General features: G+C 35.8%; 1 protein-coding gene across 10 annotated transcripts in view; it reads right to left on the bottom strand.

Annotated features, from left to right (window-relative positions):
* LOC145293007 (histone-lysine N-methyltransferase SETDB1-B-like) overlaps positions 1-14,958 on the bottom strand; it is a 166,276-nt gene that overhangs the window by 58,736 nt on the left and 92,582 nt on the right. For all 10 annotated transcript variants that reach the window (XM_080139265.1, XM_080139270.1, XM_080139269.1 and 7 more), the window contains 4 exons: positions 7,547-7,658; positions 5,616-5,799; positions 1,628-1,813; positions 1,105-1,226 (listed from right to left, as the gene is read on the bottom strand). In XM_080139265.1, coding sequence (XP_079995391.1) covers positions 1,105-1,226; positions 1,628-1,813; positions 5,616-5,799; positions 7,547-7,658 — 604 coding nt within the window. The remainder of the gene's footprint in view (positions 1-1,104; positions 1,227-1,627; positions 1,814-5,615; positions 5,800-7,546; positions 7,659-14,958) is intronic.

The following is a 14,958-nucleotide window of genomic DNA, read 5'->3' as shown; positions in this document are numbered from 1 at the left end:
ATTCCCTGAACTTACTACATCTATTCCTAATTCTTGAAATCACACTAACACTTACTCCTTCCTGTGCTTCAATAATATCACTAAATAATTTAAAATCAACATTAGGGATTTTAAATTATCATAACTTGATAATAACATGGCTGTGTAGATATCCTCAGAAATTGACATTTATTCTATATTAAGATATTTTCAAGATTAATTTTCGACATATTTACATAAAACGCAAACTATAGAAATGACATTGTTTAGCTAACATTTACAATGTCAGCAACATCCTATTTCTTCCTCAGGTTTAACCCTTGCCTTTCCATAAAATTATTTTCTAAATCACGACACTAAACATGGAAATCTTTACATGTTTTCGAATCATGTGGTCATACAACAGTTTCCCCATTTCTTCACACAATTCTTTGCATTATTATTGAACTGTGCGAGATCTTCGAAACTGCTTGGATAATCAAAGGAAGACCTCGAACTGCTCCATCATATGGTCCCCCTTCATCGCATCATCATCAGCACAAGTGGTTGATGTGGTTTTATAGCTTCATCTTGCCATAGCAGCTTATCACCTCATTCCTATTCTCAGCAAGCAGTAGGATGTCCTTCATTAAACTTACAGGGGAGCATTTCAAAACATTTCCCATGTCAACACTAACTTTCTAGCTCACAACTGTAGTTTGGTTTCTTTCACACATATTCTACAGTTGGACATGGCTGAGGAATATGTTCCTTGACTTCAGTTGTTTGGTTGGGGGATTCACATCTATGGAGGAGATAGTGTTCATCACTCGTAGCTATTTTGATCTCTATTCAGTTGGAAACTTTCCATGCAAATCAAATCAAACTCAACAAAGTTTAAAAGAAAAATAATTGCACAATGATTTCATATAAAATTTTACTTCTTTTTTTTTTTAAACGATTACATATAATCAACCTGAAAAAGTAAGCGGTAGAAAAAAAAAAAAAAAAAAAATTAAAAAATATATTTTAGATCTTAAAGTGGGGAATTACTTTCACATATAAATTTAAAAATTAAATGATCACCCATTTCCGAACCAGATGGTTTTTAAGGACATGATTTTATAGATAAAAAACTATACTCACCCAGTGAGGATGGGTTCCTTTAAACGACGGTTATGATATCCAACTTTTTCATCTCTATGGCCTCCTGGACTGGCTGTTGTGGCTTCAATTGTCATTTGGATGCAGGCACACTTCGATCTGTCCTGTAAAGACATGGCAGACTCTCATTTAAACCATTTTTAAAATTCATAGTAAATTCTCATTTAATTCAAAGATTGAAAGTTTTTATAAGAACAAATTAAAATAATATTTAAACCTAAATATGCTTAACAATTAGTTATAATTTTATAACAATTTGATTCAATTCATAATTTAACAAACTAACAATAGTGTAATAAGTAAATTTAAATTTTATGAGTCCTCTTTTTTTGGTTTTAAATAATTTAAAAAAAAAATAATAAAAAAAAAAACAAACAAGAAAACAGCATACTTTAATAAAATAAACGAAACAAAAACGAAAATACAAAGGTTCTCCTGGACAATGCCAAGTATGTGGAGTTTGTAAGAACATTAAAGAAATGAAAAAAAAAAAAAAAATACTTACTCTGCAGCCGTCTGTACAATCACAGCAAATTAAGAAATCTCTGTCCAAATTGAGCTGCACTCCTTTATTTGGTAATCTCTCATTTGAATACTCAACATAATCGGGATATTGTCGGTCGATGCCATTCACACAAGAAATCGGGACACTTTCCTTGCCATAGGAAAGATCTTTAATATCACAGAAAGTCTGAAAAGAAAGAATTTGTAAGATTTCCATTTCCTTCCAATTTATTGATTAATGAATAAAAAAAAAAAAATGTTACAATTAAAACAGGATAAATTTAATTGTGGATGATTCTAACAAAAACTAGTTGACCCATGACTCATTTAATCAACGTTAGTACATTGTGTTACAACGGTGTTCACCCAGGTTATCTTCCTTTCCTGCATCGTCCTAAATGATGGCATCCCATGCACAGCAATCCTGCTATCCAGCACGGCCGTAGCCGAGATTGAACTCACTACACGAGTTTGTAGTGTAATTCAAATTTTGTCGGTAACTGAATACTTGATGCTTCGCCAGGGCTATCAAGGATATTTTTTTATCATGATGCCATCACTAGACGGGGTGCCTACCACGGCTTAAGAGTCCCATCTACCCTTGAGAGAAGGATAGACCGCATCAGTTTCTCAACCTGGTATTTTACCATGCAGTACATACAGCGCCTCGCCTTCCCAAATGGTCACCCATCTGGTACTGGCCAGGCTCAATGTTGCTTTACTTTGGTGATTTGGAGAGAATTGGTGTGTCAACATGATTGTGCCATATATATGGCACAATCATGTTGACACACTGATTCTTACCAGATCACCAAAGTTAAGCAACGTTGAGCCTGACCAGTACCAGATGGGTGACCATTAATCAAACAACTCAAGTATTGAAGATCGACTAGTAGTATTAGGACTGCAACCCAGTTAAAGAGGCTCTGATGAAGATTCTGATGTGTCTGCACAAGAAACTCTTAGTTACTTTTGGTCTTTCAATCCCTGTTTGTTTTTTTGGTTTTTTTTTTATTACATTTTCACCCCAAACAAGGCAAATTGCCACTTTGGTGTAGGGAGCTACTATCAGGGGCAACAACTACTTGGGTACTGTGTAGGGATTTGGTCAGCAAGATGTCGGTTCACGTTACACTTGAACTTCTGCACGTCAGTACTGTTGGGGAAGCAGGGACCTGGAATGGAATTCCAAAGTCTAGCGGTTCTGGGGAAGAAACTATTGGAGTAGAAAGATCTTTTACATCTAGGGATCTCTACAGTGTGGGGGTGGGATTTAGCAGCCTGTCGGGTTTGTCGAGGGTCCTCACGTCGTGGGGGCACAAGTGATTGCAGTTCGTCAGAGCATTCACTACTAAAATACTTGTAGAACAGGCTGAGGGATGCAACATTTCGTCGATGGGACAGAGGCTGAAGCTTAGATGCCAGTTCAGGGCCTATCAGGTTTGCGACTCTATTTTGAACCTTGTCAAGGAGCGAGAGACTAGTAGCAGATGCACCAGCCCAAATGTGACAGCAATACTCCATACATGGGCGAATGGTGGCCTTATAGAGGTACAGAATACTTTCGGGTGTTAGTAGTTGTCTAGCACGGTAGAGAGAGCCCACCTTTCTTGCAGCAGCCCTGGCAATGCCTTCAATGTAATTGTCCCAACTCATGTTTCCTGTGAACGTTAGGCCAAGTAGTTTGAAAGATGTACTCTCAGATAAAGAGTCGTTGGCCATTGCTATAGGTGGTAGAGAGGGTTTCTTGTAATTATTGAATGAAACTAGTTTAGTCTTGGCAGCATTGAACGCGACCAACCATTTTTGTCCCCATTCCACTACAGATTGGAGGTCTTCCTCTAGTGTTTCTGCCATTTCTTTAGAAATGTGTTCATTCGTCTTCCTGCCGTGCCTGTTATAGAGTGTAGTGTCATCAGCATATATACCCATCTCAGAGGCAATTTTGTCGGAGAGGTTATTTATGAATATCAGGAACAATAGAGGTCCAAGGATAGACCCCTGGGGCACTCCCGCATTTATATCATATTGTTTAGATGTACGACCGTCGAGGACAACCTGGATTTTTCTCTTATCTAAGAAGGATTTAATTATGTTAAGTATTCTACCAGTGATACCGTATGATCTAATTTTCCTGAGGAGACCCTCATGCCATACCCTGTCAAAAGCCTTAGATATATCTAGAGCTACTGCTCTGCCCTCCCCTGCTTTGTCCAATGATACGTTCAGAGATTACAATTAGGATGTCTGCTGTGGAACAGGCTTGTCTAAATCCATATTGTTGGTCAGTCAGAAGTTTAGCATCTGTAAGGTGATGGACTAGAGCATGGTTAATTAAGGTCTCAAATATTTTGGCAAAAAGTGGGAGGAAGCTAATGGGGCGATAATTTAATGGGTCAGTCCTTTCGCCAGAATTCTTGAATACTGGTACAACAGAAGCAGTTTTTCAACAGCCCGGAAAGCAAGCTTCATTAAGGCATTTGTTGTAGAGTTTGGAGAGAACTGGAGCTTCTTCGGCTGAGCATTTTTTTTAATAGCACAGCTGGGATGAGATCGGGTCCATATGCTTTTGAAGTGTCAAGGTTTTTTATGATAGTATGCGCCTGAGCAGGGGTGATTTTCAGATCGTCTGGCGTTGCGTCTGTCTGCATAGGAAAGTCAGGTAGGGGGTGGTTGGAAGGGTCCAGTGTGGAGTTTGAGGCAAACCGACTGGCAAGCATGTTAGTCTTCTCGGTTGCTGAGGAGACAACCTCGTGATTGTTGGTTAGTGGGGGAATTGTTGAATGCCCATTATTTACTACACTGTTGTAGATTTTCCAGAAGTCTCGAGTTCCTAGTTTTTGTGCTTCAATGCGTTTTTTAGTAGTTTCCGTAAATTCTCTCTTAGCTGTTGCTATTTCTTTCTTAACGTTATTTCTAGCTTCTATATACTTCAGTCTGTTTGAACTGGACTTATATCGGTTAAATATGCGGTATGCATGCTGCTTTTGAGCAATGGCAGTTGCGCAAGTCGAAGTAAACCATTGGGGAGAGTGGGGCTTACTATAAAATTTCCGCATGGGAACATGCGCTTCAATTGCAGTTTTGAACCAGTCAGTGGTCTCATTTGCACACTGTTCAGCAGGGAGAGAAAAAATATTTCCCCATGGGGCATCTCTTATTAGTTCCCTGATGACTTCCCAGTCAGCCTTTCTCGTTTTGAGCACTGGCTCTTTGATAATCTTTGGCAATACAGGACTATCACAATAGAGCAGAACTGAGTATTTTGTGGAGTTTTTTTTTTTTTTTTTACTTTATTTTTGTTTTCTAGATTGTTTTCAAAATCGTGGACAAGACGACTGCTCTTCTGTTACTCATGAAATTTGATTTTCTTATTTAAAAATAAAACTACTTGATTAAATTATGTGATTTTTGGAATACATCATTTTTCTACACATCAGTATAGTCTGAATATTTCTTTGAAGATTCTCTTTCTCACAGAAGAGACAAAGTCTCTCTGCTCTGTCATTATTTCACTGGCAAGTGGTTAACTGAGCTTCTATCTATAGTTATCCCCTTGTAGAACATCTGCAGAAGACACTGATCTTACAACAACAACTGCTAATAATTTCCTTTATCTATCTGGGCCTAAAACTAAACAAATTCCATGCTCAAAGTTTCTTTTCTAGAACTGCCCATCTGTAGAACAATATCACAGGGCTGCTTTCCAACCGACTATAACATGGCCCTTTTGAAGTTTAACATTCCTGTTGAGCCATCCCCTGAAACAAACTACCCAATTTTCACCACTACTAATGATCTTCAGTGTTGTCTCACTGGTCAACTGACACTCTTTAATCCTTATCCTCGAACAATATTCAGGCCTTGATAAGCTGTGACCTATTCGCTCCAGTTAAAAAAAACGTAATGTACTGGTAGTATCACATTAATATAGCCTTTTAAGATTGATGACATTTCTGAAACATGAACAAAACACTTAGACAACTCACCTTAATTGGGACGAATTCTGTATGAGTATGTAAGTTTGGATCGAATGTAAATAAGTCGATGGTGAGAGCAGAATTTGTTGCCAATAAATATTTGTCAACTTCTTCTAAATTCCGCATCCTGCGTGCACAAGGTCCTCGATAGATAACAACTCTCTTACCAGTGGTACGGACTTTCGTTACTTGTCTGAAAATAAAAAAAAAAGTTTAAAAATAAGTATATAAATAATATAAAACAAAAAGACAACTTTTGCTTTATTAAAAAAAAAACTCATAAAACTATTCTTAGAGATGTCTGAAAAAATATTTGCATTACTTTTATAATTTGTGGATCATTTTCAGGACCTAGTAGTGGAGAGGGAGTGGTGTATTGATTAAAAATGATTATTTGTGATATGCCTCTTTCTCCTATGGTCTCATGTTTTCACACCTTTCATGATTACAGTAAAAAAAATTTTAAAAACGCTGCAAGACAAACATTTGTTTCAAAATTATGTACAAGTTGTTTAACTAAAATTAATAATACCCAGGCCTATATATACAGCAATAAATGTACATTTTTTTTTATTGTCACTTCAACAAAGGGGCTACTATTTGGAACAATGTCTACAGGGGACTATACGAGGAGATGAGCAAAATGTCTGTTTGCATTACATTTAAATTTCTGTATGCTAGTACAGTCAGAGAAGCAGAAAAGAGGAAGGAAATTTCAGTATCTAGTAGTCTGAGGAAAGAAACTAGAGTAGAAGGCTTGCCAGAATCTAAGAACCTTTACAGTGAAGAGAAGGGATTTTGCTGCTTGCTGGGTTTGTCAGAGGTTTGTATGTTGAGAGAGTACACATGTAATGAATTTGCCAGAGCACATTTCATTAAAGTACTTGTAAAATCGGCATAGGGATGCAACATTGCGGCAATGGGACCAGGGTTAAAGCTTGGTTGATAAAGCGGAACCTATTAGATTAGAACTTTTTTTTAACTCTGTCTAAGAATAAGAGACCAGCGGTAGATGCACCAGCTCAGATGTGGCAAACATTATTTGATGCATGGGCGAATGGCGGCTTGTAATTTTCTTGTATTAAACCACTCTTAGGCATCTATGTCAAAAAAGATGATTAAGAAGTTATACAACAAATATAGTCTGTCATTTAAAGGTTATTAAACAAATTAATGTGAAAATCATTTGTATGCAAATCATACACATGAGTTCAGCTGTGATACTATGGACATCCCCCTCCTCCCCTTAAAGTGTTAGAAATTAAAAAAAAAAATAAATAAAAAAAATAAAACTATAACAAAAAGAGAAAGTAGTTGATTAGCAGAACAAAAGTATAAAAAGTGATGTTAGTAGAAAGACATCAATCCATCATCAAGGCCATCTGAAATAGGAAGGTTAATCAAGGTGTGGCTGTAACTAAGACAAGTACAGGACATAGAAGTCAATATATTTAGAATTAGTTTATGGATAGTTTAGGAAGGAGAGCGAGTTTTACAGATGGTCTTGAGTTTGTGACAGTTGACAGCAGATGGTGGCTTGGACCAGATCAGGAGAACTTTAGAAAACCAAGACGAGCAGACGTCAACTGTGGACATTAGCCTTTAGAGGATTGATGGTGTAACACACACACACACACAGATATCTACAGAATGTGTCTGAATCTTATTTCTCTTAAGTTGTTTATTTTTTATACTTGTGAACCAGTGCTCACCCTTGATAGTCGCCAATGTGTGAGAGACGACAACATGGCCAGAACACAAATAGAAAATGAAAGAGAAGAAATTCACAAACACAACAGAGTTAAGGAGGTTAGTTGTTGAGAGGGAGCACATGGTCTCGCACAGCATAAAATGATCCAACAAGAGTTGGTATGCCGTAAAACATAATGACTAACTGAATACATTGTAATGCAAAGAGAAAATGAAACAAGAGGACCTACCTTTCCCAGCCTAAAAGAGTCGGAACAAGCAACATGTTACGACCAAGAAACTTTGATCGATAACTTTTATCATCAGTGTCTTTAAGGCAATCTGGAGAACATTCATGTGGAACTGAGAAAAAATAAATAAAAATTTAAAAAATACAAATTTACTTGAGACAAAGCAAAGATAAGCGACATAGTCACACTTACAAATAAATACAAACAAACATACAAAAGAAAAAATACCTTAAGTTTCTAGACTTATTTTGTATAGGCATTTAAAATTGTCGTAGACTCTTGAAAATTCAGCATGTTATTGCTATACATCTTATGAGATGACTGACCAATTTTTATGATTTCACGTTCAAGTGAACAGCTACAACAGGAATTAGAATACACCCTACTAAAGTCTAATTGTGACAGCTGGTGAATTTCAAAATTGCATTCGTGAGGACACTTTAGAAGAACAATATTCAATAAAATTCTGTTTTAAACTTGTAAAAATGCCACAGAACCGTATAGAATAATTCAGACTGCTTTTGAGCCATCTTGCATGAATCGAGCATCAGTTTTTGTGGCATAAGAGATTCAAAGAAGGCAGGGAGTGTGTGAGAAATGATAAGAGGTGTGGAAGGTAAGGAAGTAAGAACACCAGAGTTGATTGGCCAAATAAAGAATTTCAAGGATAAGAACCGTCGTATGTCTATAAGGACAATAAGTGCATAGTCTAATGGCAGTGTAGGAACTGTACACACAATTATTCGTGAGGAAATGAAGATGCAAAAGATTTATGAGAATGCATTAGCGCACAACTCCATCTTTGTCACAGACTATTAGACAAAGATGGGCATAAAGATAGTTCCTTACCATTCTTGTGACTTTTGGTTATTCCCTAAGCTTTTTTATTTTTTATTTTTTTACAAGGTAGTCACCACTTATCAAGGCCCGGAAGCCACTCAGGGATAAAGGTTATTGCGAGTAGAGTAATCAATAGGATAGTATCGTAGTAATCGTTAGTATTGAAGATTTGATAAAGTGTCTTACTTAAGGGGGCGGTTCATCAGGAATTTGTTTGTTAGACTTGAAAACATCTAGGTTGCAGTCAGGTCGGAAACAGGCAAACGGAAGGGAGTTCTACAGGCGTGCACTTCTAAGAAAGAAGCTTTGTTCATGGAATCTACGTTTTAGTTTTGGCACAGCTAAAGAATGGGGAAAATTTTTGACAGTGGTTTCAGTTAGACGGGTGTTTATCGTGAAAGATTGGTGGGGGGGGGACCAGAGATTGAAGCTCAGACGAGCACTTGCTATGGAAGTAACGATAAACCAAAGGCAGGCTCACAATGTCTCTTCTGTGGGAGAGAAGTTGCAGGGAAAAGGGCATCCCCCACTAATTCATGAAGCCTATTTTGTACTCTATCAAGGCAGGATAGGCTGTTTTTGCAGCTCCTGCCCATATGTGGCAGCAGTACTCCATCCTTAAAGGCTGTCATTATGAGACAATCGTGGAGCGAGTGGATGTGTTTGTTCAATGGCATTTCACCCTCTAAGGGTCATTTAATGCCAAAAAAGTTTTGTTGATATAATAGGTTTTCAGTTTCTTGAAAAGTTTATCTTTTGAAGCAAAATGCTTTAAGTTTTCCGAAAAAATTTTTTAGTTGTAAGAAGTTTGTTTTTCTAAACTGAATTTTACTTGTTTACTTTATAGGGGTTTGAATACATTTGTTTCTTTTAAATAGTTTATGATTTGTTGGGACTCCACTTCTTGGAACACTTTTCTAATGTTTGTTGTTTTAAAATATTTCTTCTGAGTGTGTTTGTGTTTTCTACATTCTGTCAGTAGATGTTTAATTGTTAGTTGTTGGTTGCAGAGTGTGCAATTTGGTGTTTCCTCCGCTTTGATTAGGTAGGAATGAGTTAATTTTGTATGTCCGATTCATATTCGGTTTAGTATAATTTCTTCTCTTTCCTTAAAAATGTTTTCCATTTTTAATTATTGGTTGGTGTTCGTACAATTTGTTTGCAGTGCATCTGTTCCATTCCTCTTGCCACTTGTTTTCTATATATTCGTTGATTTTTCTTTTTAGGTCTGTGCGTGGTATTTTAATTTTTCTCATTTGGTGGTTTTTGGCTTCTTTAGCCAGTCTGTCTGCCTTTCATTTCCTGGGATGCCGACATGGCTTGGTATCCAGGCTATTATAAATTGTTTTTTTTTTTGTTATTTCATTGTATTCTTGTATAATTTCTGTGATAAAAGGGTGTTTAGATTTTTCTTCAAGGGCCATGATACAGGATAGGGAGTATGTATATATTATGGCTTTTTGTTCGTTGATGTCTTTGATGTGTTTGAGAGCTATTTTGATGGCCTGCAGCTCGGCTGTATATATTGAAGCCTCGTTGGACAGTCGTATTTGATATTGATTTTGTCCATCTGTGCATGCTGCACTTGTTCCATTTATAATTTTAGACTCATCCGTGTATATTTCTATGTATTCTGCATGTTTTTCTCTTAGTTCCCCGAAGTTGCTTCTGTTTGTTATATTACTTTTAATGTTTTTCTTATAAGCAGTAAGTGTTATGTCGGTTTTTGGTTTGTGTAATGTTCATGGTGGTCTGTCGTTTATTTTTTGAGTAATTATATTGTCGGGGTTTTCATTGATTTGATGTATTATTTCTTTAATTCTGTGTCCAAAGGAAGGTATACTTTTTGGTTTCCCTGAATAAAAGTTTGTACATTGTGGGTTGAAGGTAGTTTTGTATGTTGGGTTTTCGGGGTTGCTTTGTAGTTTTGTTGCATATTGTAACGCTAATTTTTCCCATCTTAAATGCAGGGGTAGTTCTTGGGCTTCTACATGCAGGCTTTCCATTGGTGAAGTTTGATAGGCTCCCAGGCTAAGTCTTAAACTTTAATTCTGTATTGTTAGTAATTTGTTTTTGTAGGATTTGTAAGTAGAGCTGTATATGGCACAACCATAGTCCAGTTTGGATCTAATATGTGAACGGTATATTTTGAGCATTGTATCTTGGTCTGCTCCCCAGTCTAGTTTTGATACTATTTTTAAGATATTTATTGTTTTTAAGCATTTTTGTTTTAATTTGTTAATGTGCTCCTTGAACTTTAGTTTATTATCAAAAATGATCCCTAGAAATTTGGTATGTTGTACTACTGGTATTAGTTGCCCATCTAGTTTGAGCTGTGGGTCAAGGTGGTATTTTCGTTTTTTACAAAAGTGGATACATGTGGTTTTGTTTTTGGACATTTTGAATCCATTTTGGTTGACCCAAAAATCTATTTTGTTAAGGCAATGTTGCATTTGTCTTTCGATAGTTGGCATATTTGGTGATGAGCAAGTTATTGAAAAGTCATCAACATATAGCGTTTTTTCGAATTCCATGTTAACATTTTCGATTATACCGTTGAATTTAATTAGAAAAAGGGTGGCAGATACTACACTGCCCTGTGGTACCCCTGTTTCTTGTGTGTATTGATCTGATGTTATATTTCCTAAGCATACTTTAAAAGTTCTGTGGAATAGAAATTCTTGGATAAATTTTGCTAGGCTTCCTCTGATTCCCATATTATGAATATCTTTCAAGATTCCGTACCTCCACCTGGTGTCATACGCTTTTTCGATATCAAAAAAGATTGAAACCATGTGATGGTTTCTTATTAGACCATTACATATATGTTTCTAGTCGAATAAGTTGGTCATTAGAACCTTGATTTTGTCTAAATCCGCTTTGGTGTGTAGAAATGAGGTTATATTTTTCTAAATGCCACATTAGTCTTGCATTGACCATCCTTTCTGTTGTTTTGCATATACAGCTTGTTAGGGCGATGGGACGATAATCGGTAGGGTTGGAGTGATCTTTTCCTGCTTTAGGAATTGGGATGATATTGGATTCGAGCCAGTGTTTTGGGAAATTGTTAGTCCACCATATGCTGTTAATTATCCGTAAGAGAATGTTGAGAGATGTGTCTGGCATGTGTTTTAGAAATTGATAGTGGATGTCGTCTGGACCGGTAGCTGTATCTTTACTTTTATGAATTGCATTTTTTAGTTCTGTTATAGTGAAAGAGGTGTTATAGTATTCTTTGTTATTGGATGTGAAGTTGAGTTTTTCTTTTTCTGCGTTGTTTTTATATTTTGGGAATTTGGGGAAGTAGTGGTTGGATGATGAGTTTTGGCTGAATTCATTTGCAATTATGTTTGCTATTTCTTTTTTGTCTATAATTTGTCTACCATTTGGTGTACTTATATTATTTATTGGTGTTCCAAGTTTTTTTCCAGATATTTTTCTTATTATTTCCCATGTTTTTTTTTGATGGCGTGTTGTTCAATTTGGAAATAAAATTCTGCCAGGTTTCTTTTTTGTCTATAATTTGTCTACCATTTGGTGTACTTATATTATTTATTGGTGTTCCAAGTTTTTTTCCAGATATTTTTCTTATTATTTCCCATGTTTTTTTTTGATGGCGTGTTGTTCAATTTGGAAATAAAATTCTGCCAGGTTTCTTTTTTGCTTTTTTTTTTAAATTATAGCGTGCTTTTGCTCGTGCTTGTAGGTATTTTTGAAGGTTGGGTTTTGTAGGATGTTTGAAGTGTTTTAGCATTTTTTTCCTGTTGGTTATTGCTTCTTTACATTTTGTTGTGAACCATGGCGTTGATTTTGGGTGTGGTTTAGTGGAAGATTTTGGGATTGTCTTGATTGCTATTTTGTTTAGCATATTGGTGAAGGCTAACATAGGATCTGGTTTGTTAACTATTTCTTTATTAATTAAGTTTGTACAAAGTTTGTTAAATTCAGTCCAGTTAGCTTTATAGATTTGGCATTTTGGTTTTGTTTCTTCTGTTGCAGGTTTTTGGGTTTTGAGAAAAATTATGAAGTGATCGCTGCCGCACTAGTCGTTATGTACCTCCCATTGGAAGTCCATAAATATTGGAGGGGAGCATAGTGTTAGGTCAATAGCTGATGTCATTCCTGTGCCTGGGTGAAGGTATGTGTGTTTTTTGTCGTTAAATATAGCTATTTCGGGTGATTCCAGTAATGATTCAATGATTTTCCAAGTTTGGTTAATATTCTCACATCCCCACATTGTTATGGGCGTTGAAGTCCCCCATTAATATAAAAGGTGTGGGGAGTTGTGTTATCAGATCTTCAATTTCGGTTTTATTTAGTTTATGTGGAATGTAGATTGAACAAATAGTTGTTGGTCGGTGGAGTGTAGCTTTAATTGCTATTGTTTGAAGGTTTGTTTGGAGTTGTAATTTTATATGTGGTATCTGTTTTTTTTATTATAATTGAGGTGCCAGCTATTGGTCGGTTATCTGTTTGTGATCTATTTGTTTGATTGTAAATGTGGTATCCTTTGAAGTTGATGGTGTCCGTTTCTTTTAGAAGAGTTTCCTGTAGGCCTATTATGCTGGGGTTATATTGTGCTATTATATGTTTGATTTCTTCGTAGTTTGGTTTTATGCCTCTGCAGTTCCACTGTATGATGTTTTTATTCATTTGCATAAATAAGTTCGTTTTTTTTTTGTTTTTTTTTTAACTGTTTGGTTTTTGTTTAGGTTTTTATATCTAGTATTCTATTGATCTGTGTTTTGAGTGGTTTTTGTTTTGTGTTTATTTAAACTGTTTGGTTCCTCAGTCTCCATTTTCTCCTCCTGGTCAGTTCTGTTTTTGGAGCTAGATTTATTTCTGTGATTCTCGATTTCAATCAATTCAAATTTATTTTCATTTTCGATTAATATTATTTCTGTTTTTTGTTTATTTTGGTTTTTGGAAAGAGGATTTGTGTTTTCCCCATTCTGTTTCCATCTTTCCAGATATTGTGTGTTTATCTTCTTTTGTCCTTGTTCGTGATTTGGATCTTTCACGGTTTATTTGTGGTTTTTGTTGTTCGGGTTCTGTTTTGTTCTTTGAGACTTCTTTTAGATCATTTGACTGAGTTTTAGAAGATACTAGTATTTGTTTCTTGTTGTTTCCGTTTTGGTTTGTTTTTAAAGTTTCAATTAGATTTTTGAGTTCGGAGATTAGCTTAAATAGGTCTTGGTAATGGGTTTGGTTTGTTTGATCTGAAATTTTTGTGATGTCTGCGTAAGTGTTTATTTTTTCTCGAGAGTTTGCTATTTTCCTTGCTTCAGGAAAGGATACGTTTTGTTTGTATTTTATTTCAGCTATTTCTTTTTTGAAGATTTTGCATATTTTACAGTATGCTGGGTGTTTTTCTTAGCAATTTGGGCATTTTGTTTCATTGGGGCATTCACTTTCAGTGTGGTTAGGTTCTTTTAAGCCACATTTTCCACATATTTTCTGTCCTTTTCATGTTTCTCTGTTATGTCCATATTTAAGACACTTGACACATTTCAGAGGGGCTGGTATATATTGTTCTACTTTTTCTATTGTGTATCCGATTTTTATTTCTTTGGGAATTTTTGGTGTATTGAATGTTAGTACGTAGGTTTTTGTAGGTAGGGTTTGACCATTCCTTTTTATGTTTATTCGAACATGATCGATTACTCCCTGTTTTCTTAGGGCATTTTCTATTTCTTCTGCTGTAGCCAAGGTTAATTCATGGCTTTTTATGACACCTTTTGATGTGTTTAATCTTTCATGGGCATAACTTTTGCATTTATAGATATGGAATTTTTCCATTTCTAAGATGTTTTTTGCATCTTTATAGTTGCCATTTTTCATTGTTTTTGCTGTTTTGAGACAGTATTTTTTCAATTAAGAATAGAGAAAGATCGCTGATCTTTTTTCCTTCTAAGGTTTCGATTACTATGAATCTTGGGTATTTTTCTTTATCAATTATTTCATAGTTATATTTTTGTTCATTGTCTGAGCTGGTTATGCCAGAGTGGGTTCTTTTCGATTTTGTTTTATTTTTTTGGTTTCTGGGTTTTTTGTTTGGGTTTATTATATCCATGGAAGTTTGTTTCGATTTTCATCTCTTTTACTCCCCACCCTCCTCGGAGCCAGAAACTGTGAGAAAATGTTAGGGGGGGAAACCCATTCGCCCTTTCAACCCAGGGATACAAAAGAGATATATTCAATTGATTGAGTTTGTTCCATCATTTCCTGTTTCCTCCTTTAGTTTCTTCTTTCCCAGTTTGATAGAAACATTGGTTAGGGAGCAGTTATGTGGTTTTATCTCATCAATTGATTGATCCTTGCCATCGCCTTGTAACACTTACCTGGTTTATCTATGTTTGTAGTAATAAGATGTTGTATTATCTTTAGATTTGTTTATTTATTTATTTATTTTTTTTTAAATGTTATAGTTGACATTTTCAATGTAAGTGTTAGGGCTTGACATGACTAGCTGATTGATCGGATCGGGCCTTTCTGATCGCCCGTCTAGCCTAGTACAAGGCCAAAGTGGAGTGCTGCAACTGATACCTTTATTTTCCCTCGGCATCAGTTGC

This window comes from Euprymna scolopes, chromosome 14, assembly GCF_053919585.1.
Source record: "Euprymna scolopes isolate OS-2025 chromosome 14, ASM5391958v1, whole genome shotgun sequence".
In the NCBI taxonomy this organism is placed as follows: Eukaryota; Metazoa; Mollusca; class Cephalopoda; order Sepiida; family Sepiolidae; genus Euprymna; species Euprymna scolopes.
This window is presented reverse-complemented; position numbering and strand designations above follow the sequence as displayed.